Source organism: Nerophis ophidion, linkage group LG22 (genome assembly GCF_033978795.1).
Source record: "Nerophis ophidion isolate RoL-2023_Sa linkage group LG22, RoL_Noph_v1.0, whole genome shotgun sequence".
Taxonomy (NCBI): domain Eukaryota; kingdom Metazoa; phylum Chordata; class Actinopteri; order Syngnathiformes; family Syngnathidae; genus Nerophis; species Nerophis ophidion.
In genome coordinates, this window is record NC_084632.1 from 10,709,060 (window position 1) to 10,731,487 (window position 22,428).

Below are 22,428 nucleotides of genomic sequence, written 5' to 3' on the forward strand. Positions count from 1 at the left end.
GTCCAAAAATACGGTAGTATTTTTTTTTGTTGTTGTTGAATGAGATGGCGAACGATGTGAGGCACTCGGTGAAATTAATGCACCTCCCACACTGCAAAAAGTTATAGTGTTAAAAAACAAGGGAGAGAAAAAATACAAAAATTAGCGGTATTTTATTTTAACTAAGCAAAATTATCTGCCAACAGAACAACAAAATTCGGCTTGTCAAGACTTTCCAAAACAAGTAAAATTAGCTAACCTGTATGAACCCAAAAATACCTTAAAATAAGTAACTTCTCACTAATAACAAGTGCACTTTTCTTGGTAGAAAAAAAAATAGACCTTTTTGCTCAATGTGTTGAAAAATATTCTTAAATTTAGTAAATTGTAGTGCCATTATCTTGACATAATGATATGCATACATCAGGATTTTTTTTTCATGCTTAAAGTAAGAAATTATTACTTTAAAAAAGTAGTTTTATACTTGTGAGTGTTAATGACACGGCTTTGCAACACTTGGTATTCTAGTTTCGAGCAATATAGGTCATGCAATCTCAGCAACAAGCTAATTTAGGACCAATACCCTTAAAACAAGTAAAACACTAACATAAAATCTGCTTAGGGAGAATACTTATTTTATCAGACAGAAAATAAATCACCTTTTATTTGTTTTGGAAACTCGTTCGGTACACCTCCGAACTGAACCGAAACGGTTCAATACAGATACACATACCGTTACACCCCTAATATACACACATATATATATATATATATATATATATATATATATATATATATGTGTGCGTGCGTGCATTAACATGGGGCAAAAAAAGTCTGTGTTTTCAGTGTATTCAAACTGCTATTCCACAGTGTCAGTACCACTTAGACACATTCTAACTATTGGGATTAAAAAAAGACTTCTTATTTGCTTCAAAAGAGCCAGAAGCCATGCATCTACTTAAAAAGGTCCGACAGCTTTGCATTCACTTTGGTTATGATTTTTTAGCTGATTGCTTAAACCAAAATATCCTAGAAACATAAGTCCACAGTCCTCGCAGAATCGACACTTCTGTTACTTGGTTAAACTGCCTGTCATTGTGTGTTAGTGTTTTTCCTATCATGGCATCAACCACGCAGACAAAGAGTTGTATTGATCCCTTTTACCCTCAACACTTTTTCTATTTACTCAGAAGGAAGATTGTTTTTTGATCCAATTCAACATGGCCACTCTAGTAACGCAATAAATTGGCATTGAATGGAAACACTTGATAAACGACCTTAGTCTTGGTGATACTTGGAAAATAAATCAGACAAATTGAAGCACACAACAGAAAATCCTACAAGATTGCTCTTCACTACCTAAGAATTACAAGTCATCTGGAGTCTCTCGACAACAAAATAAATCACCCAGCATAAAGTGGGCTTATTAAAAACAGACTTTTCAACTCAATTAGCACTGGACAGTTCAACCATTATTGTCATGAGATACCAAACAACTTTAAGCAACAGCAATACAGCCAAATGGGGACGGTGTAGCTCGGTTTGTAGAGTGGCCGCGCCAGCAACTTGAGAGTTCCAGGTTTGATCCCCGCTTCCGCCATCCTATTCACTGCCGTTGTGTCCTTGAGCAAGACACTTTACCCACCTGCTCTCAGTGCCACCCACACTGGTTTAAATGTAACATAAATATTGGGTTTCACTATGTAAAAGCGCTTTGAGGTCACTAGAGAAAAGCGCTATATAAATATAATTCACTTCACTTCACGTCAAATTAAAAATAACATGAAATAAATTCAGGTTCATTCGTCAAAACACAAAATAATAGTTTTTCATGATAGTGTGATAGGTTTTCATTACGTTTTACTGAAAATCTGCACTGCAACCACATAATTTACCCCATTGTGGGCTTGCAGAGATGCGCGGATAGGCAATTATATCATCCGCAACCGCATCACCAAAGTCGTCATCCACCCGCCGTCCACCCGAACCAACATTTTATCAGAACCGCAACCGCCCGCCACCCGCCCGCTGAAATACATCAAAGGTCGGCAGGGTTTGCTGCTAGCGGGGTGTATAAAATAGTCAGGGGTGTCATGGATACAAAGGATTCTGGGTATTTGTCGTGTTGCGTTTATATTGTGTTACTGGGATGATGTTCTCCCGAAATGTGTTTGTCAATCTTGTTTGGTGTGGCTTCACAGCGTGGCGTATATTACTAAGAGTGTTAAAATTGTTTATATCACAACCATTAGTGTACTCTGTGTCACCCAGTATGCCTTGCAGTCGCGTGCGTGTTGCTGCGGAAGCCACACACAACATGATGCTGGACTGACAAGCAGATCGTACTTGTTGTAGAAGGCGACAAAGCCAATGGCTTCATAGCACGCCCTAATACTTATTATCTCGGTGACTGCTGGCAGTCATTCTAGAGAATATTAGCCTCTCCTATTGTCTTCTTTGCTTTGTGACACGGGTCTTATATGGCTCTTTGAATGGCAAAGGATACCGATCCCAGAACCATGTATATCAAATATTTCCGGATGGTTCAACCGCCACCCGCCCGAATCTAATTAAAATCTACTTTTTCGGATAAACCGACCTGCGGTTTATCCGCGGATAAGACCGCAAACCGCGCATCTCTACGGGCTAGTATGAAGATTTTTTTTTATCCTATACCTTTCCTCTGTGTGCCTGCGTCCCCCGTCTTAGAATTGTCCTTATTACGGACTTAAATAATCGTGGGTTATGGGTTATACTTGTATAGCGCTTTTCTGCCTTCAAGGTACTCAAAGCGCTTTGACACTATTTCCACATTCACCCATTCTCACACTGATGGCGGGAGCTGCCATGCAAGGCCAGAACCACAAACCATCATTTGCAAGGGTGAAGTGTCTTGCTCAAGGACAAGACCGACGTAACTAGTGTGGCGGAAGCCATGGATCGAACCAGGAACCCTCAGGTTTCTAGCATGGCTATCTGTAATATGTTCTTTGATAAGATAAGACTTGAGATACTGCACAGTGTAGTAATTTGTTGAAGGAAGTTGTCATTAGAACAAGGCTCGAGTTTAACCACGGCAAGAGCCGCGACCGCCCTTGTCACTTGCCGTAATGCCCTAAAAAATTGACCAGCATCGACCACCCTTGACTTTTTACTTGTTAATGGACTAAGGATGTAACGATGAACGGTATAATGATGAACCGCGGTAAAATTCCTGATAGTTAGCAATACCGTTTATATATAAAATTTTTGAAAAAACTTCATTTATTAATGCTTTTTACACAACACTGCTTACTCCCAGAAAAATTGAGCGCCGCTGTGACTACGCCTGCACATGCGCACTATAGCCGTTAGGCTCGAGAAAACATGCAGCCACTACTCGGACTTTGCTTTAAAAATGTTCCCTCCGAATATACAGAGCCGATCGCTTTGTTTCAATGGCTTCTACTTCTCGGTGTGTGTTTAACTGCGCAATGCTGTATGTCTGTATTATATGTAGTATGTTTGATTCTGATGCGGCTGGAGGAGAAAAATATTTGATGTTGCGATTTCATTTTAGATGTGCAACTCGCATCCTTCCGTCTCCTGCTGGGAATGAGGTTTAGCATGAAGCAGGTGAAGTGTAGGGAACGTTGCACTGCAAAAAGTCAGTGCTCAAAAACAAGAAAAAAAAAAGAAAAAAAAAAATTGGGGGCATTTTACTTGAACTAAACAAAATTATCTGCCCATAGAACAAGAAAATTTGGCTTGTCAAGACTTTCCAAAACAAGTCAAATTAGCTAACCTCAATGAACCCCAAAATACCTTAAAATAAATACTTTCTCACTAATAACAAGTGCACTTTTCTTGAAATAAAAAACAAATATGAGACCTTTTTTCTCAATATGTTGAAAGATATTCTTAAATTAAGTAAATGCTAGTGCCGTTATCTTGACATAATGATATGCGCTCGGCATTACATGTCTTGCATTTTCCCATCGATAAAATGTCATCATGGCGCCAACAGCGTGCTCTTTCAGTCAATTAGTGCGCAAGGAATATATATATATATATGTGTATATATATATATATATATATATATATATATATATATATGTCTTGATTGGATTATCCAGAGAATAGTGCTCGATACCGTGGTAGAGCGCAATATGTAGGTGTGGGAAAAAAGTCACAAGACTACTTCATCTCTACAGATCTGTTTCATGAGGGGTTCTCTCAATCATCAGGAGATTTTGGGATTGAGGGAACCCCTCATGAAACAGATCTGTAGAGATGAAGTAGTCTTGTGATTTTTTTCCCACACCTACATATATATATATATATATATATATATATATATATATATATACATACATATAGCCCGGCCAAATGTTGTTGTTTTTTATTTTAATTTTGAAGAATTCATCTGAATGTGCATTAACTATTTTTGTTCAAAATTCTTACAAATGTCACATGTTAAATGTTTAAATATTAACTGTCAGTTTGCTGTAGTGTGCCAAGTGTACTATTATATGAGTATGTATGTTCTATTGTTTCATTGAAAACAAAACCACAAAGTCATCCGTTTTTAATTGAGACACAATTGCGTCAAAGTCATGATTTTATATTTCATGCTTGAAATAAGACATTCTTGCTTTGAAAAAGCAATCTTATACTTGTGAGTGTTGATGACACAGCTTTGCAACAGTTGATATTCTAGTTTCAAGCATGTTTTACTCAATATAGGTCATAAAATCTCAGCAACAACCTGTAATGTCTTACTGAGATAATTTAGGACCAAAACACTTAAAACAAGTAAAACACTCTAACATAAAATCTGCTTAGTGAGAAGAATTATCTTATCGGACAGAAAATAAGCAAATATCACCCTTATTTGAGATATTTAATCTTACTTAGATTTCAGTTTTTGCAGTGTGCCACAACTTGTTTATAAAGCCTTTAGGTTGTTTAATGGGATGGTCACTCATCCTTTAATTTAACTGCTGATTTGATCAGTGTTTAAATAACATCAATATGAGCTCAAATGCTTTGTCATGTCATCGAATTGAACGTTGGCTGAGTTGTCGATGAGGCACCAAGAGTTCAACTTTTTCATTCAACTTTTTTACTTCAGATATATATACACATTTTGAATGTGTTTGTGTTTTTTAAATACAACTTGTTTTAAAAGATATCAGTATAAATCAAATCAAATCAACTTTATTTATCAAGCACATTTAAAATTTACCACAGGGGTAGCCAAAGTGTTGTACAATGGGCAAGTTAAAAGATAATACGAGAACCGAGCAAACACAACACAAACAGAACACGATAAAAATAAATAAATCAAACATAAAAACAGGTTCATAGCAGGTGTATTATGGGGCGCCATTGGAGGATGGATATCACTCACTGTTAAAAGCCATGGAATTAAAGTATGTTTTTAAGAGAGATTTAAAAACAGGAAGAGAGGAGGCTTGTCTAACACTCAGAGGTAGGTCGTTCCAGAGCTTGGGAGCAGCAGTGGCGAAAGCTCTGTCATCTCTAAGCTTCAGCCTTGTGTCAGGGACCGTCAGTAGCAGCTGTTCGGCTGATCTTAGGGATCGGGTGGGACAGTGAGGCTGAAGGAGGTCGGAGAGATATGTTGGCGCGAGGTTGTTTAAGGAGTTACTTTGTTATAAGTAATTTTTTGAAATTTTGAGCACATTTGAAATTAATGCGTTAATAACCATGCTATTTTTGGACACAATTACCATGATAAGAAGTGTTTATACCGTGACATCCCTATAATGGACAATTATAACGTAATTGTTTCTTAAAATAAATTGATAAAAACACGTCGACATGACTTTTTTTCTTACATTTTCAACTGTTTTAAGACACCGCATAATTAACGGTAATTGGTATAAACAACATGAATGCAGGCATTTTGGAAGCGTGTGTCAAAGGTTAACCGACAACGAGAACAGCCAAGATTTTCCGAGAGAAACACTTGTTGCATCAGGGTCTGGAAGGACGTCAGGTGTTTGGTAAATTTAGGTCAGTAGCTCTCAAAATGCAGAGGAACGAATCAAAAAAAGAAAACATGAACAATGGCAGGCCGTTGGGTAAAATGTAGCAAGCTACAGAACTTCTTTAGGTAGGTTAATTTCATAGTTTAAATGGAGTGCTAAATTTTTTAATAATTTGTCCTCGAACCTCAGCAGTTCTAGACCTGTTAATGTTGTTTATGAGCTGTATTGGGGGTGGCATGGCGTAGTGGGTAGAGTGGCTGTGCCAGAAACCTGAGGGTTGCAGGTTCGCTTCCCACCTATTGACATCCAAATCGCTGCTGTTGTGTCCTTGGGCAGGACACTTCACCCTTGCCCCCGGTGCCGCTCACACTGGTGAATGAATGATGAATGAATGATTGGTGGTGGTCGAAGGGGCCGTAGGCGCAAACTGGCAGCCACGCTTCTGTCAGTCTACCCCAGGGCAGCTGTGGCTAATGATGTAGCTTACCACCACCAGGTGTGAATGAATGATGGGTTCCAACTTCTCTGTGAGCGCTTTGAGTATCTAACAATAGAAAAGCGCGACATTATTATTATTATCGTGAATGTTTATTGTGATTTGTGGCTGTCAACGACCACGTGTGTAACTAACATGGATTTGTTTACTTTTTTGTAAACGTTGAAAATAAGTTGCTGATGTCAACAATAATGGAATGAATATTGCATGCCGTTTTATGTATTTGTTTATACACAAGTTTACTACAATTTAGGTCATATACTATATGATACAGTCTATATCAATTTATTGACATTTGATTTGTACAGTATGTCATATACGCGTGTGTGTTTATATATGTATTTGTATATGTGTATGTATGAATATGTGTATGTATATATGTGTCTGTATGAATATGTATGTTTAGGAGTCCCTGCCTCGAAATAGATTGTTTGCCTTGGTGCCCTAAAATATGAGCCCTCCTTTAAGGCAACACTTGCCTTGACCTTAAAAAGTAAAAATTCAAGGCCTGGAGGTAGTTACTTTCCAACAGTACCAAGCGTTAACTTTAAAAAGATAACATTGTTTCTGTGTTGTTGTAGGTGACGCGGGCATTTTCTTTCACAAAGACTCCAAAGCGTGCGATCCAGAGGGCGTTCATGTCCAGCACTACCCCTGATGAGAAAAACCCGCGTCTGACTTCTGAAAATCGCAGCAGCTCTACTTTGACTGTAAGTCATTCTGGTGAACTTAAACCTGTGTATGTGTCGTTTGACAAAAGTGTGTCTCTAAAGTTTGGACACATCAGCAAAAATGGCAATATTATTTAAAAAAATATACACTAATTTAATACATAAGGTAGTTTTTTTTTTTAAATAATTGTTGCAAATAAATGTTTTTCAGTCAATTTATTGTAACATACACATTTCCCCATAAAATATAAATTCAAATATAAAGTAATAAACATAAATAAATAAGAAATGTATGTACACTATATGGCACAGTGCATGCAACATGCATTATAAAGTCAGTTGTTTTATATTTTGATTTATAGAGCAGAATTTACCATCATTTAAAAAATGTAAAACCAACTTTACAGTAGAGCCCTGCTATTTACGGGGTTAAATTAACATAATACCAGAAATGTATTCATAAAAAGTCCTAAAACCATGCAGTGACTCAGACATTGAATAGCTAAAGATAGATGGACAGTACTCCATTGATTCCCTCAGGAGAGTTTCTTCAGGAAAATTTAAATAATGAAACTGTGAAAACAATGACATGCTGATGATGTATGGTAGACATTCTGCCCATCTTTGTTCTTTGTTTTTATTTTTGTTTTCTCAGCTGATTTTTTGTTATTAATGACTAAAGTGTATGTAAAGACAAGATAAGTGTGAGGATGCTATTAAGTTTTGTTTACACAGAGTTACCAAAGAAGTTGACCAAGTGTGAACGCCTGATCCTAACTTTAGAAAAAACGGTGTAAAATACAACATGTTTGTACTGTCATTGTCAACAATGAAATGGGAAATTATACATTTCAAACACTCTTTTGTGCCTTTCATACATTTTAAAGGCATTTTAAATTCAGTTTTAGACATTAAAAACTATTACAGGCATATAGTATACAGCACTGTACTGACCAAAAAAACAGGTCTTGTCAAAGCATCCTTGTTTGGAAAATATAACGTAAATAGACTCTCCCTGGATGATAAAGCTGATTCTGGTTCTGAGAGGGTGCCAAAATAAAACAAATATTTATTTTCAATTCAAACTAGAGAAATATTGTGGAACCTCAATTTACAAACTTAATTGGTTCTTGAACAGGGTTTGTAAATAGAAAAGTTTGCATATGGAAGCAATTTTCTCCATAAGAAACCATCAATCAATCAATCAATCAATGTTTATTTATATAGCCCTAAATCCCAAGTGTCTCAAAGGGCTGCACAAACCACAACGACATCCTCGGTACAGAGCCCACATAAGGGCAAGGAAAAACTCACACCCAGTGGGACGTCGGTGACAGTGACAATGATGACTATGACAAACCTTGGAGAGGACCGCATATGTGGGCAACCACAAGGGAGAGGGGGACAGAAAACAGAAAAAAAACGGCAGATCAACTGGTCTAAAAAGGAGGTCTATTTAAAAGCTAGAGTATACAAATGAGTTTTAAGATGAGACTCAAATGCTTCTACTGAACAACGTAAACATGGCTAATGGTTTACAGCAGGGGTAGGGAACCTACAGCTCCAGAGCCAGATGTGGCTCTTTTGATGACTGCATCTGGCTCTCGGATAAATCTGAGCTGACATTGCTTAACACGATAAGTAATGAATAATTCCACTTGAAATCACAGTGTTAAAAATAATGTTCAAAATATAAGACATTCTCATGCATTTTTAATCCATCCATCCGTTTTCTACCGCACCTGTTTAAGAAGTTGCGTTAATGGTAGGAAGATATTTATTTACTATTGGTTAGTGTGGGGCTTGCCCTCCTGGGGGTTCTTCAGACCACCAAGCACCGACATGAGATCCTGTTTCAGGGTTACAATATTGTTTTATTTTTCAATAAGTCTCTCAGTTTTTGTCTTTCGTCCTCGTTTGTGCTTTGGCTCCAGCTCCAACCCCGTCTTTCCTCCTGGCTGCTGCTTATAACCAAGCGGCAGGTGATTAGATAACAAGGCCCAGATGGGCCATCTACGCACCTGTCGCTGATTTCGAGGCTGATCCTGACAACACCCCGCTTCGCTGCAGGCCACGCCCCCTCCACAGTTAGCTTCAGAATAACAATGTTATTACAAAGAATAAGAGACCTATTGTAGTCTAGAAATGTTGCTCTTGCTTAAAAATGCAGGCGTTTGTTTGTGTGTTCAGTATTAAAAAATATATATTATATGGCTCTTACAGAAATACATTTTAAAATATTTGGCTTCTTGGCTCCCTCAACCAAAAAGGTTCCCGCCCCTGGTTTACAGCCTTGATAAAAGTTAGTATTTTTGTAAAGTTTTGTAGGCTTTGGACACAATATAAAGGCATATGAAGTACTGTATATTAAAAAAAACATACCTAGTGGTTAAACTAAAGCACCAGCAACTGAATTGTCTTTATTTGCAGCTGCCTTCCGGGCTCACACACACACATTGTCACTAGCCCTGTGATGCACTCATAAAACTCCTTAAATTTAACAGCCAGGTTGCAACAATGATTAGGAATAGAAAGTAAAATCTACTTTACCTTGTTGGTTAATCTTCTTGGTGTGCGGCCAAAGAAGCGGCCGGGTGGTAGGCTGTGTCGACACCACTGTGGATATTACCTGAACGTTTCAAACCACACATCGCTTGTCCTTTGCTTTCTTTGGACTCATTAAAAGAGCAGAAATGAATAAATACGGAAATTTTGAAAAAAGACAAAAATTAAGAACACAAAGTAGCTTTGAGCACAGTAGCTAACAGCCGAACTGCTCTGCTGATTGATTGATTGATCACAGAGATCGATCAGCTTGCCTCCAATGGATATGCTGTCTGAAACACAATGGGTGAATAAAACATTAGTACAAGGATACAAGGTTTGTACAACAAAGCATATTTTGTTCCATCTGTGGTTTATTAATCCAAAAGTTTGTGTAATGCGGGGTTCATAATTTCAGGTTTCACTGTGTACTGGAAAGTAAAATACAAAACCTGAATAGGTGGCTATCAACTAACTCTTCACGAGTTTTGTCTCTATTTTGACATACACACAATGTCCCGGGGTCCAACTGATGCAAACCAATGTAATGTTGGTATTATATTTTACGGTTTCTGTACACACCCTGGTGAAGTACTGCTTAAACAAATACCAAGTAAAGTGTGTAGAACTACACTTAGTTTTACCCGCTTTGCTCCCAAATACTGGGTGACTCTAAGCCTTCCTGTTTAACATAGGATGGATTACCTAATAAATCCAGGTCTGTTTTCTGTGATCACAGATTGCGGGACAACAACAAGACCATTAGACAGGCATGGGATTTTTCCGTCTATAGTCAAAAATCCGTCTTTCATCTCTGTAAAATATTGCCCCCCTCATTCCCCCTCCAGGGCACCACCCTGGACCTGGCTGGGGTCCCCAGACCCTGGCTTATTTTCAGTCTTTTTAATTAGGTTCAAGTCACATGCCTGACCAGACTAAATGAAGACACACGCGGTCAAACATGTCTTGCCAGGTTGAGGGTCTTAGCAACAAGGACACACCCAGATTCAAGGTTCGCCATCAACTTGGTTTGAATGGGTTTATTTTGAGCCATGCAAACAAAACAAGAGAATGACATAAAATACAAAATAAATATATAGATACATTATTTTTACACCTACATTGAAAACATTACATGTGCCTAATCTTTTGTAGATGTCAAGATTGGCTCAAAAGGGAGTGGGAAGAAGTAAACTTATTAGGTCCCACCCCTATATATATATACAATATATAATACAATAATATTTATAATATAATTCAATTCAGTGGTTGCTGCTATATATTGTCTATATATAATACATTTAAATTCACACACACTTACATATATACATATGTACACACACATATACACACACACATATACAATATATATATATATATATATATATACATATATACATACATATATATATATATATATATATATATATATATATATATATATATATATACATATACACATACACACACAATCACATACATACACACATGCATATACCCAAAATACACACATATCCATCACACACACACACACCTATATAAATACTATATATATAATAGTATATATAATATACACTTTTGTCTAAACATTATTAACAGTTTATGGTGCCTATGGGAACAAGCTTTCATTTTGACTGTGATATTAGTGGTTAATATTAGTGGTTAGCTACTTATCTGCGTCTTGTTTTCGGCCAGAAGAAATGATATGATCTAAGATAGTTTACTCCCCATGATTGGGAGTTGATTAGCTACTGAAGACTTTCCTTCTATAGTGTGGCTCGGTTCTGTTACTAACCCTCGCCCCCATGGCGGTAAATAGGAAAAATATGTTCCCAGTGTCCTTATCAATAAAGGAGATGGCACAGTGACTAAACCACATGCAACAGAACGCACCAAACAAAAACACTGTAAGCTAACTAATGTAGTAGCAAAGAGCATTACCAGAGCAGCTGTTTTGGAGTCCCTTGGGGTCGGGGGTTTCTGCTGGAAAGCATCTCTGCTTGTTTACCATGGTGACAGCAATGTTCTGCAACAAGGCATGTAAGCCTGCCAAAGCTTTTCATTTGGCCTGCCAAACTTAACCCAAATATTGAAACCATTTAGTCTCTACAGAGAAGTGCTCATTTACTGTAAACAGTACTTCCTCAGTTCTGTTGGGGCAACGGTGAGGCATACGCATCTGTAGGAGAAAATAAGGAATATGTTTAGGCCGCCACAAATAGATTCGGGGCTACCTTTTAGGTAGCAGTTTGCATCCAACCCCCACTCCGAATTCCCACACAGTACATTTTAAAGTGAAAGACAGGAAGTCTTTGTTCCGTAATGCATTAATTCTGTAGTCAAATACAAGTGGTCATGAAATTCGACAATATTACCCGCGGTGAGCAGAAATCCAGACATGCACGGGGTAGAGCGCATTGTCACTAAAAAGCGTGGTGTGGAAGTGTGCAGGACAAGTCCACGAGTGTGTACTGTAGCCCAGCCTTTAACTCTTCTGTTCTTTGCTAACACTTGGCCTTTCCGGTGGAATGTGTAAACCACAGTTTGATACTGGTAACTTATACCAGTGGTTGGCAACCTGTGGCTCTTTAGCGCCGTCCTAGTGGCTCCCTGGAGTTTTTTTAAAAATGTATGAAAATGGAAAAAGATGGGGGACAAAATATATTTTTTGTTTTAATATGGTTTCTGTAGGAGGATAAACATGACACAAACATTCCTAATTGTTAGAAAGCCCACTGTAACATATATATATATATGTTTGTGTCCACTCTTCACTGACGATAGTATTTTGTCTCATTTTGTCCACCAAACGTTTTATGCTGTTTGTAAACGCACAAAGGTGAGCTTTGTTGATGTAATAGACTTGTGTGTAGTGCTAATTGATGCTAACATGCAGTTTAGATTAGCTTTATGTAGATATTGCATCTTTATGCCTCATTTTAGGTATATTTGAGTTAATTTAATTACCTTAAATTTCACGGTGGCAGAGGGGTTAGTGCGTCTGCCTCACAATACGAAGTTCCTGCAGTCCTGGGTTCAAATCCAGGCTCGGGATCTTTCTGTGTGGAGTTTGCATGTTCTCCCCGTGAATGCGTGGGTTCTCCCCGTGAATGCGTGGGTTCTCCCCGTGAATGCGTGGGTTCCCTCCGGGTACTCCGGCTTCCTCCCACTTCCAAAGACATGCACCTGGGGATAGTTTGATTTGCAACACTAAATTGGCCCTAGTGTGTGAATGTGAGTGTGAATGTTGTCTGTCTATCTGTGTTCCCGAAAGGGAATAAGCGGTAGAAAATGGATGGATGGATTAATTACCTTTACTTATGTCCTCTGTGTATTTAATTTATATTCGCATGTCTCATGACACATTATCTTGGCTGCATTTCTGATCGTTGTTTGTTTGCCATGTTGTTCCAGACCACAGTAAGTGTTACCCAGTTTGCCAAAGATTGTAATTAATCCATTAGAAGAACACAGCCTGCCGTTTCCTTTAACTTGGACACACACATCTATGCCTTTTGGCCATTGTAAGCCAGTAATTTCAAGGAGTTATCTCCCCCTCCGAGAATCCTCTGTTTTACCAATGTTTTTCAATGTTGTAAAAACATGTAAAATAAATATAAAATTTCAACATTTCTATGAACAAAGATTTGCGTCAGCCTGCGACACGTAGTCATTTTGATTGTAGGCTATTATAGCTAACATAGACATTTACATCATGTTTTGCCTTCATTGTAAGACTTGTTTGTATAAGGCTTTTAAGTTTTTGTGCCTCCAGACATATTTGTTTTTTGTATTTTTGGTCCAGCGTGGCTCTTTTAACATTTTGAGTTGCTGACCCCTGACTTATTCCAACAGAAAGATGCCTTGAATTTCAAATAGATTTACAATTTTTTTTAGCCATAATACAAAAAAATCCATTCATGAATGTATCAAACCACACATCACTTGTCCATTGTTTTCTTTGGACTCATTTTGAGGTAGCAAAAATAAAAAGATGCTGTAAAAAGGCTAAAAACACACTAAGTATCACTTAGCACAGTAGCTCACAACAGCACCGCTGTCCTGACTGAATGAGCACCGTAGAATGATCCGCCCGCACAGAAAGGATTTGCTGAAGGCACACAATGAGTGGATGGACAGATAATGGTTCGTACAACAAAGCATATTTATATTTGGTCCGTGGTTTGTTAGTCGAAAATATTGTACAACGAGGTATTTAGAAATCGAGTTTCCACTGCAGAGAGCCATAACTGCTTTGTCAGTCTGACCATTTTAGTGTACATCAACAAGGTTTACACAACTTTTTGATATTTTTTGCTGGGACTAATATGTATTAAATACCCTGCTCCATTTGACTCCCTTTTTGTTTCGTACTCCAGATGTCTCGGTCTGCCTCCACGTTCACTTTGAGTGACTGTTCCAAAAGCAGCACCTCAGTGCAACGCTCTAATTCTCTGGACCACCCTCCTGCTAGTGGCAGACTTCCTGTCTGTGTCCGTAGCCCTTGCGGCTCAGCAAACAATAGTACTGTCCTCAACTCTGACATGGACGCCGAAGTAAACCAAAGCCCTATTGCTAGTTACTACCCCAGAAATCGAGAGGCTGTATCGCCTATCGTCAAAGCTCAGTCATCAGTCCAACCAGCACATTCAAGCCTCCCTATTCCCCAACATTCTGCCAATGCATCTCATCTCAACCCGGCTTCGGTTTCAACGACCCAAACCAGCTCTCTGCTCAAGTCCAAAACTTTGTCAGAGCAAATTGATTGCGGACGTGCTGTGGAGTTCCAGCCAATGCTCCCAACTCCACGTACCATCGGCAGGACATTTTCAGAGTTATGTAGGGATGCCAAGATGTCTTTGGACCCTCTCAAAGCAGTCCAGTCCAGTCCTCGAAGGGAGACGCTGCTTTAATCCCAGACCAAGCCCAGGTTCATCAGTATCATGTGAGCAAGTACCTCACAACTATCACAATTAAGGGTGAACACAATCTAATTGTTGAGCAATGCTTGCTACAACATTTGGTGCTTTCTTTTTACACCTTTGCATTCCTAAACTAACTCCTCAGAAACCTTAAACCTTTTGATGATGATTTGATCTAAATTAAGGTTGTGTGCCTCAGTTGAACTTGACCTTCATTACTACCTGTTTATATATGATAAATTCCAACGTGTTTATTAAACACACAAAGGGGAAAGGTTTTGAGGGGTTTTGGGATCAGTCTTAATCTGTTGTACAAGCTGGCAGAGATGTCAGTGGTAATCACTTGGTGGCTGGGCTTTGGTGACAAGGTGGACTGGTGCAGATTTTGTATTTCTTTTTCAATCTGTATGTGGTACACTGTACTAGCTGCTCTGTACAAGATGGCTAAATCCATGATCTGCTGCCATCAATTAAAGAATGAAAAGTAAATGGCAAAACCAGCTCTTATTGCGTTAACACAGGGCTCTCAAGCCAGATGTGGCTCTTTTGATGACTGCATCTGGCTCTCGGATAAATCTTAGCTGACATTGCTTAACACGATAAGTAATGAATAATGAAGTAATTCATCCATCCATGCATTTCCTACCGCTTGTCCCGTTCGGGTCTTGGTGGGTGCTGGAGCCTATCTCAGCTGCATTCACAGTGTTAAAAATAACGTTCAAAATATAAAACATTCTCATGCATTTCAATCCATCCATCCGTTTTCTAGAATTCGTATTCACGGTAAGAAGTATTTTATTTATTATCGGTTAGCTTCAAAATAACAATGTAATCAAAAAGAACAAGAGACTTACTCTAAAAATGTTGGTCTTACTTAAAAATGCACGCATTTAGTTGTATTCAGTGTTAAAAAATGTTATATGTCTCTCACAAATAAACATTTTAAAATATTTGGCTTTCATGGCTCTCTCAGCCAAAAAGGTTCCCGACCCCTGCGTTAGCATAAAACAGAAAATTATCATACAGTATAGATTGAATATTTAAAAAGTAAAATGATCACTTTATTCAAATATTTTTTGCTGCCCCATTTAGGTACGCAACCATAAATCGTGTGTGTGTGTAAAAGTACACGGAAAAAGCAGATCTTATTGCATTAACGTGAAGAACTTTATCCACCACATGTAAGCAATTTCCCCCGTGTAGTCAAATTAAAACATTAAAAACAAATTAAAAAACGAAAAATTTTATTAATTTAGAAATAAATGTAAATTGTGAAAAACAAGATATATAGAAATGACATTGTAAAATGTAAACTCCCCATACTTTGGTACAGTCCAGTTGGATGCCCTGAGAATACAATAACCCGGATGAATGAGAACATTCATAGACTTGGGCTTACGAATTTTCAGGATACAAACTGTCTCTCGTCTTAATTGTTGATTGCCGCAGTAAATACCCATAAGATCCAACCAAAACACACACAAAAGGCATGTTACATGTTGAAATTGGGCAAGGGGTAGGAGTAGGGCTGGGTGATATGGCCTTTTTTTTAATATCTCGATATTTTTAGGCCATATCGCGATGCACGATATAAATCTTGATATTTTGACTCAGCCTTGAATGAACACTTGATGCATATAATCACAGCAGTATGATGATTCTATGTGTCTACATTAAAACACTCTTGTTCATACTGCATTAATAAATGCTCATTTTAAACTTTCATGCAGAGAAGGAAATCACAACTAAGTCAATTGACCAAGACTGTATTTATTAAACAGTTGTTAGCAGGTGACTTTTCAAATGATGCTACATATTAGCAGTAATGCTACTTTTGGTAGCAACGCTTGTGCCGCACACTTGACAAATATTCGACATATTCCAGCTTGAAGCCAAACCACCGCCACCGCCAGACGATGGACACCCCGTGCGGTTTTTCTTGGGAATTAATTCTTCCTTCATTCGCACCTTCTTTCTCTCATATTACCACTCGCACGGCTCCACTAGCATCACAGCTAACGTTACCCATGCTGCTACCTCTCTGCTCCGCGAGGGCGTATACGTATGTGACGTATGTAAGAAGGTGCGCTTTACACTCTGTGGGAAGGAGACACAAGGAGTGGGAATGCCCGCAGCTAAAAACAACTGCGTGAGAACGTATACTCGAATATCACGATACAGTCATTTTCTATATCGCACAGAGACAAACCCGCGATATATCGCATATATCGCCCAGCCCTAGGTAGGAGGTAAAGCACAACAAAGAGCAACACTGTTTTGCAATCCAAGTTTTTGAGGCACACTGCAAAAACTGAAATCTAAGTAAGATTAAATATCTCAAATAACAGTGATATTTGCTTATTTTCTGTCCGATAAGATAATTCTTCTCAATAAGCAGATTTTATGTTAGTGCTTTACTTATTTCAAGTGTTTTGGTCCTAAATGATCTCAGTGAGATATTACAGCTTGTTGCTGAGATTTGATGACATATATTGAGTAAAACATGCTTGAAACTAGAACAACAAGTTTTGCAAAGGTGTGTCATCAACACTCACAAGTATAAAACTACTTTTCTAATGTAATAATTTCTTACTTCAACCATGAAAACAAAAAAATCATAATGCCCAGCGCATATCATTATGTCAAGATAATGGCACTAGCATTTACTTCATTTAAGAATATTTGTCAACATATTGAGCAAAAAGGTCAAAAAAAAAATTCTACCAAGAATTGTGGACTTGTTATTAGTGAGAATATACTTATTTTAAGGTATTTTAGGGTTAATTGAGGTTAGCTAATTTTATTTGTTTTGGAAAGTCTTGACAAGCCGAATTTTCTTGTTCTATTGGCAGATCATTTTGCTTACTTCAAATAAAATACCCCTAATTTTTGTATTTTTTTCTTGTTTTTGAACACTGAGTTTTTGCAGTGCACCAGCTACGTCACAGAAAAAATTTAACTCGTATCCCGAGGTACCGCTGTATTAAACTTGTCGGTGTATTTGCAGTCAGATGAGTTTTGAGTCGGGTTTTGGAAATGTGAAGAGAGTCAGTATTACGGTTGTCAGGTATTAAAGATTTCCAAAGTTTGGGTGTGGAGCGGCTGAAAGCAGTCTGCTGAGGCGGATACGGGGCAGTGTGAGGTCAATGGCTGACTTTGAAGATTCACAGGAATCCTTTATAGAACTACCTGAGAGCCAGTAAAGTTGCTACAGGACATGGGGGTTTTAGTTATGGCTTGGGTAGCAGTGGAGAGACTTCTTGGGGAGACCAAAGAAGAGAATGTGGCAGTAATCCAAAGGAGAGGTGACTGTAGACACAAATTAAGTGGCCAAAGTCTGTTAATATTTGCAAGACTTAGTGATGATATGGATAATTGATTGAATTGACAGTGGTCAATGCAGGTTGGCAGCTAAAGGCAAAATTGGAAAATTGGATCTTGTCAACTTTGGATATGTATCAATGAGTTTAGTTTTTTCACTGTTTGATTTGAGCAAGTTTGAGGTGAACCAGGATTTTATTTCTGATAAGCAGGGGATGAAAAATGAGGACAGCGAGTATGGAGTTTGGTTTGCTGGACAGAATGTCACCAGCAAAACACTGACAGTAGAGATTGAATTTGCGTAAAATATTGCTGCGGGGGAAGTGGTAGGTGATGAAAACAAGTGCCTCTCGGACAAAGCCACACATGCAGTGGGGTTGGACTTGAAAGATTTGAGCTCGTTAAACTAAGCACGGCTTTTGGGTTAAGAATGAAACCATTCAGAGGGTGTGTGGGTAATGCCAATGGATGAGCATCTATTGAGGAGGATTGAAGTGTGAGATGGTGTTAAACCTCCTTCATGATACATTCCACAGCCAAACTGCCCTTGAGCGAGATGCTATCACTACCATGATTGACGGTGGCTTTCATAGTTAACTCGCTATTCATCACATGATTCATTTTTTGCAACGTTTTATTATTAAAGCAGAAAATTATCATACAATATTTTCAGACTATTGAGGTACACTGTATAAAACGTTTAGAATTCCTAAACGGTGAATGATATTTGTGAAACCTCTATAATGTGTACCTTTATCCCAAATCATTATCACAAATTGTTATTGCGATCACATATACAGATATAAAACAATAAAATGTATATCCTTATGCAGAAAATTTGATACTGTTTGTAACTACGACATAAAGACATACATGCCGAGCTTATGTTGTTGTAGTATTTTGTATTGACACTGACTGTAATGATACAGTATGGCATTACTGTGTTGGTGTTTCACAATTGTGTCATATACATATACACACACATACATCTATATGTGTGTGTGTGTGTGTGTGGGTGTGTATATATATATGTATATATATATATATATATATATATATATGTATGTATGTATGTATGTATGTATATATGTATGTATATATGTGTATATATATATATATATGTATGTGTGTATGTATGCACATGTGTATATATATATACATATACATACAAATACACACACGTATATATACATACACATATACGTGTATGTGTATATCCATCCATCCATCCATTTTCTACCGCTTATTCCCTTTCGGGGTCGCGGGGGGCGCTGGCGCCTATCTCAGCTACAATCAGGCGGAAGGCGGGGTACACCCTGGACAAGTCGCCACCTCATCGCAGGGCCAACACCGATAGACAGACAACATTCACACTCACATTCACACACTAGGGCCAATTTAGTGTTGCCAATCAACCTATCCCCAGGTGCATGTCTTTGGAGGTGGGAGGAAGCCGGAGTACCCGGAGGGAACCCACGCATTCACGGGGAGAACATGCAAACTCCACACAGAAAGATCCCGAGCCTGGATTTGAACCCAGGACTGCAGGGCCTTCGTATTGTGAGGTAGACGCACTAACCCCTCTGCCACCGTATGTGTATATATATACTTATATCTATGCATATGTGTATATATGCTTATGTTTATATATATGTGTATGTATGTGTGTGTATGTATATAGATATATATGGATTTGTATGTATGTATATATATATATATATATATATATACATATATATATACATATATATATATGTATATATATATGTATATATATATGTATATATATATATATATATGTATATATATATATATATATATATATGTATATATATATATATATATATATATGTATATGTATATGTATATATATATATATATGTATATGTATATATATATATATATATGTATATATATATATATGTATATATATATATATATATATATATATGTATATATATATATATATATTAGGGCTGTGAATCTTTGGGTGTCCCACGATTCGATAATATATCGATTCTTTTCGATTCGATTTGATTCTTGATTCAAAAATGATTTTTTTCCCCGGTTTAAAAGGATTCTGTATTCATTCAATACATAGGATTTCAGCAGGATCTACCCCAGCCTGCTGAGATGCAAGCAGAATAGTAGATTTTTGTAAAAAGCTTTTATAATTGTAAAGGACAATGTTTTATCAACTGATTGCAATAATGTAAATTTGTTTTAACTATTAAACGAACCAAAAATATGTCTTATTTTATCTTTGTGAAAACATTGGACACAGTGTGTTGTCAAGCTTATGAGATGCGATGCAAGTGTAAGCCACTGTGACACTATAGTTCTTTTTTTTTTATTTTTATAAATGTGTAATGATAATATCAGTGAGGGATTTTTAATCACTGCTATGCTGAAATTATAACTAATATTGATATTGTTGTTGATTATATTAATTTTTGTTTCAATACTTTTGGTTTGTTCTGTGTCGTGTTTGTGTCTCCTCTCAATTGCTCTGTTTATTGCAGTTCTGGGTGTTGCTGGGTCAGGTTTGGTTTTGGAATTGGATTGCATTGTTATGGTATTGCTGTGTAGTGGTTTGTTGGATCGATTAAAAAAAAAAACGTTTGTTTTTTTTTAATGTAAAAAAAAAATCGCTTTTTTAAAAATTAGAATTGATTCTGAATCGCACAACATAAACGATTTGATCTGTATTCGAATTTATTTTTTCCCACACCCCTAATATATGTATATATATATATATATATATATATTGTGTGTACGTATGTATGCATACATGCTTGCAACTCTGGTCAATGAGCCAAATGGAAAAATGAGACCATTTACTGTATTTGGCGCTATTAAAAAAAAAAAAATCCCTCCCATCGGAATTCTTCATTTTTCTTAGATCCATTTTGCGCCAAAAACCAATGACAAATGCAACCGGCCGTTCCTTTGACTTCTTTCAGTATGAGCTGTGACTCAAAGAAACGCTTCTTTATAAACACATTCCGATGTTTAATAGTCCAAAGACACAGCAGCTGTATCAGTCACATTCTTTTTTCTTAGTGACACATTGAAGGTATCACTCCTTTTGGTTTCATAAAGCTTTTGCATCAGTTGACTCGTTGCTAATATTATGTGACTTTTAATCATGGTTTTTCTTTTCTTGTAGTTTTCAGGATATCCTTCTCCAGTGAAGGCACATTCTGCGTTTGAGAGGAAGTACCACACATTCAGTCGATCAACTACTCATCTCTTTTGACGTCCTCAATCATTGAACGGACAACCACACCCAACTGGCCTTCTATCTCATTGAGCCTGCATATTTGTATGTATATATATATATATATATATATATATATATATATATATATATATATATATATATATATACACACACACACACACACAGTTTGTGTGTTTACCATCATTTGTACATTGACTTCAGACTTCCTGTTATATACATTCTATAAATACACATATATATGTATCTTAGCCTTTTAATGTTTTATTATTCTGTGAGGAAGACAAAGTATCTAATAGTTGTTTTATTCTTTTAAACGTTATACTGTACTAATACTGAAAAGGTGCAATTTTTTTTATGTAATAAAAATGCACTACAGTCTACATTTTAATTTTCAAATATTCTGTCCCTCTTATCTTGTGTATAATTTCCAGAAACAAGTCTTGTGTACGTATTTATTTTTGTGAAATACATTTTGTTATCGATCTATATTAAATATTATTATTTTTTTATTTTTTTTTACTTTAACAGGTGTGTTGTAATGGAATCAAAAAGTAGATTTGACAGCTGATTATGTTTGAAACATTTGTTTTAATTTGACCAATTCAGATTTAGCACCCGCATTTAATTATACCTCATTTGAAATCAGATTTACTACCTATATGTTATTTTCTTTCATTTATTATTGCAATAGTGTATCAATAAATACATGAGAAACTTACCTGCTTTCTAGTGTTTTTTAAAACCACTTAAATGTGATGTACTTACTGTATTTCAAACAATATCAACATTTAAAACCTTAAATCATTTCCGATAATGTGTCTATTTGAGTTGAGTGGCTGTCAAGTTGTATGAATGTGAAATCAAAATACTGTAAGAAGTATAAATCGTAAAAGAAATGTGCATTTTCCATAAAATATACATTACAGGACATAAAAATGTACATTACAGTAGTAACAACCTATACAAACACTCCAAAAAAAAACAACTAAAGATACATTTTGACAAAATATGAACACAAAACACATTTTATAGATTTTAATAATCGTTTTAGAGTAGAAAATAATATACAAAACCAGTGAAGTTGGCACATTGCATTATTAGTAAATAAAAACACAATACAATGATTTGCAAATCATTTTGAATTTATATTCAATCGAATAGACTGCATAGACAAGATATTTAATGTTGGAACTGAGAAACTTATTTTTTTGACATTGTCTTGCTGAAATAAGTAGAAAACCTGTATGTAACTTTCAGC

At 36.8% G+C, this 22,428-nt stretch overlaps 1 protein-coding gene across 2 annotated transcripts in view; it reads left to right on the plus strand.

Annotated features, from left to right (window-relative positions):
- ect2 (epithelial cell transforming 2) overlaps positions 1-21,888 on the plus strand; it is a 94,851-nt gene extending 72,963 nt beyond the window's left edge. The window contains exons 24-26 of one of the 2 annotated variants that reach the window (XM_061883256.1): positions 7,050-7,178; positions 14,063-14,628; positions 21,096-21,888. In XM_061883256.1, the coding sequence (XP_061739240.1) occupies positions 7,050-7,178; positions 14,063-14,596 (663 nt within the window). In that variant the 3' untranslated portion in view covers positions 14,597-14,628; positions 21,096-21,888. The remainder of the gene's footprint in view (positions 1-7,049; positions 7,179-14,062; positions 14,629-21,095) is intronic. The other variant, XM_061883257.1, reaches the window with a different exon arrangement.
- The last annotated feature ends 540 nt before the right edge of the window (positions 21,889-22,428 follow it).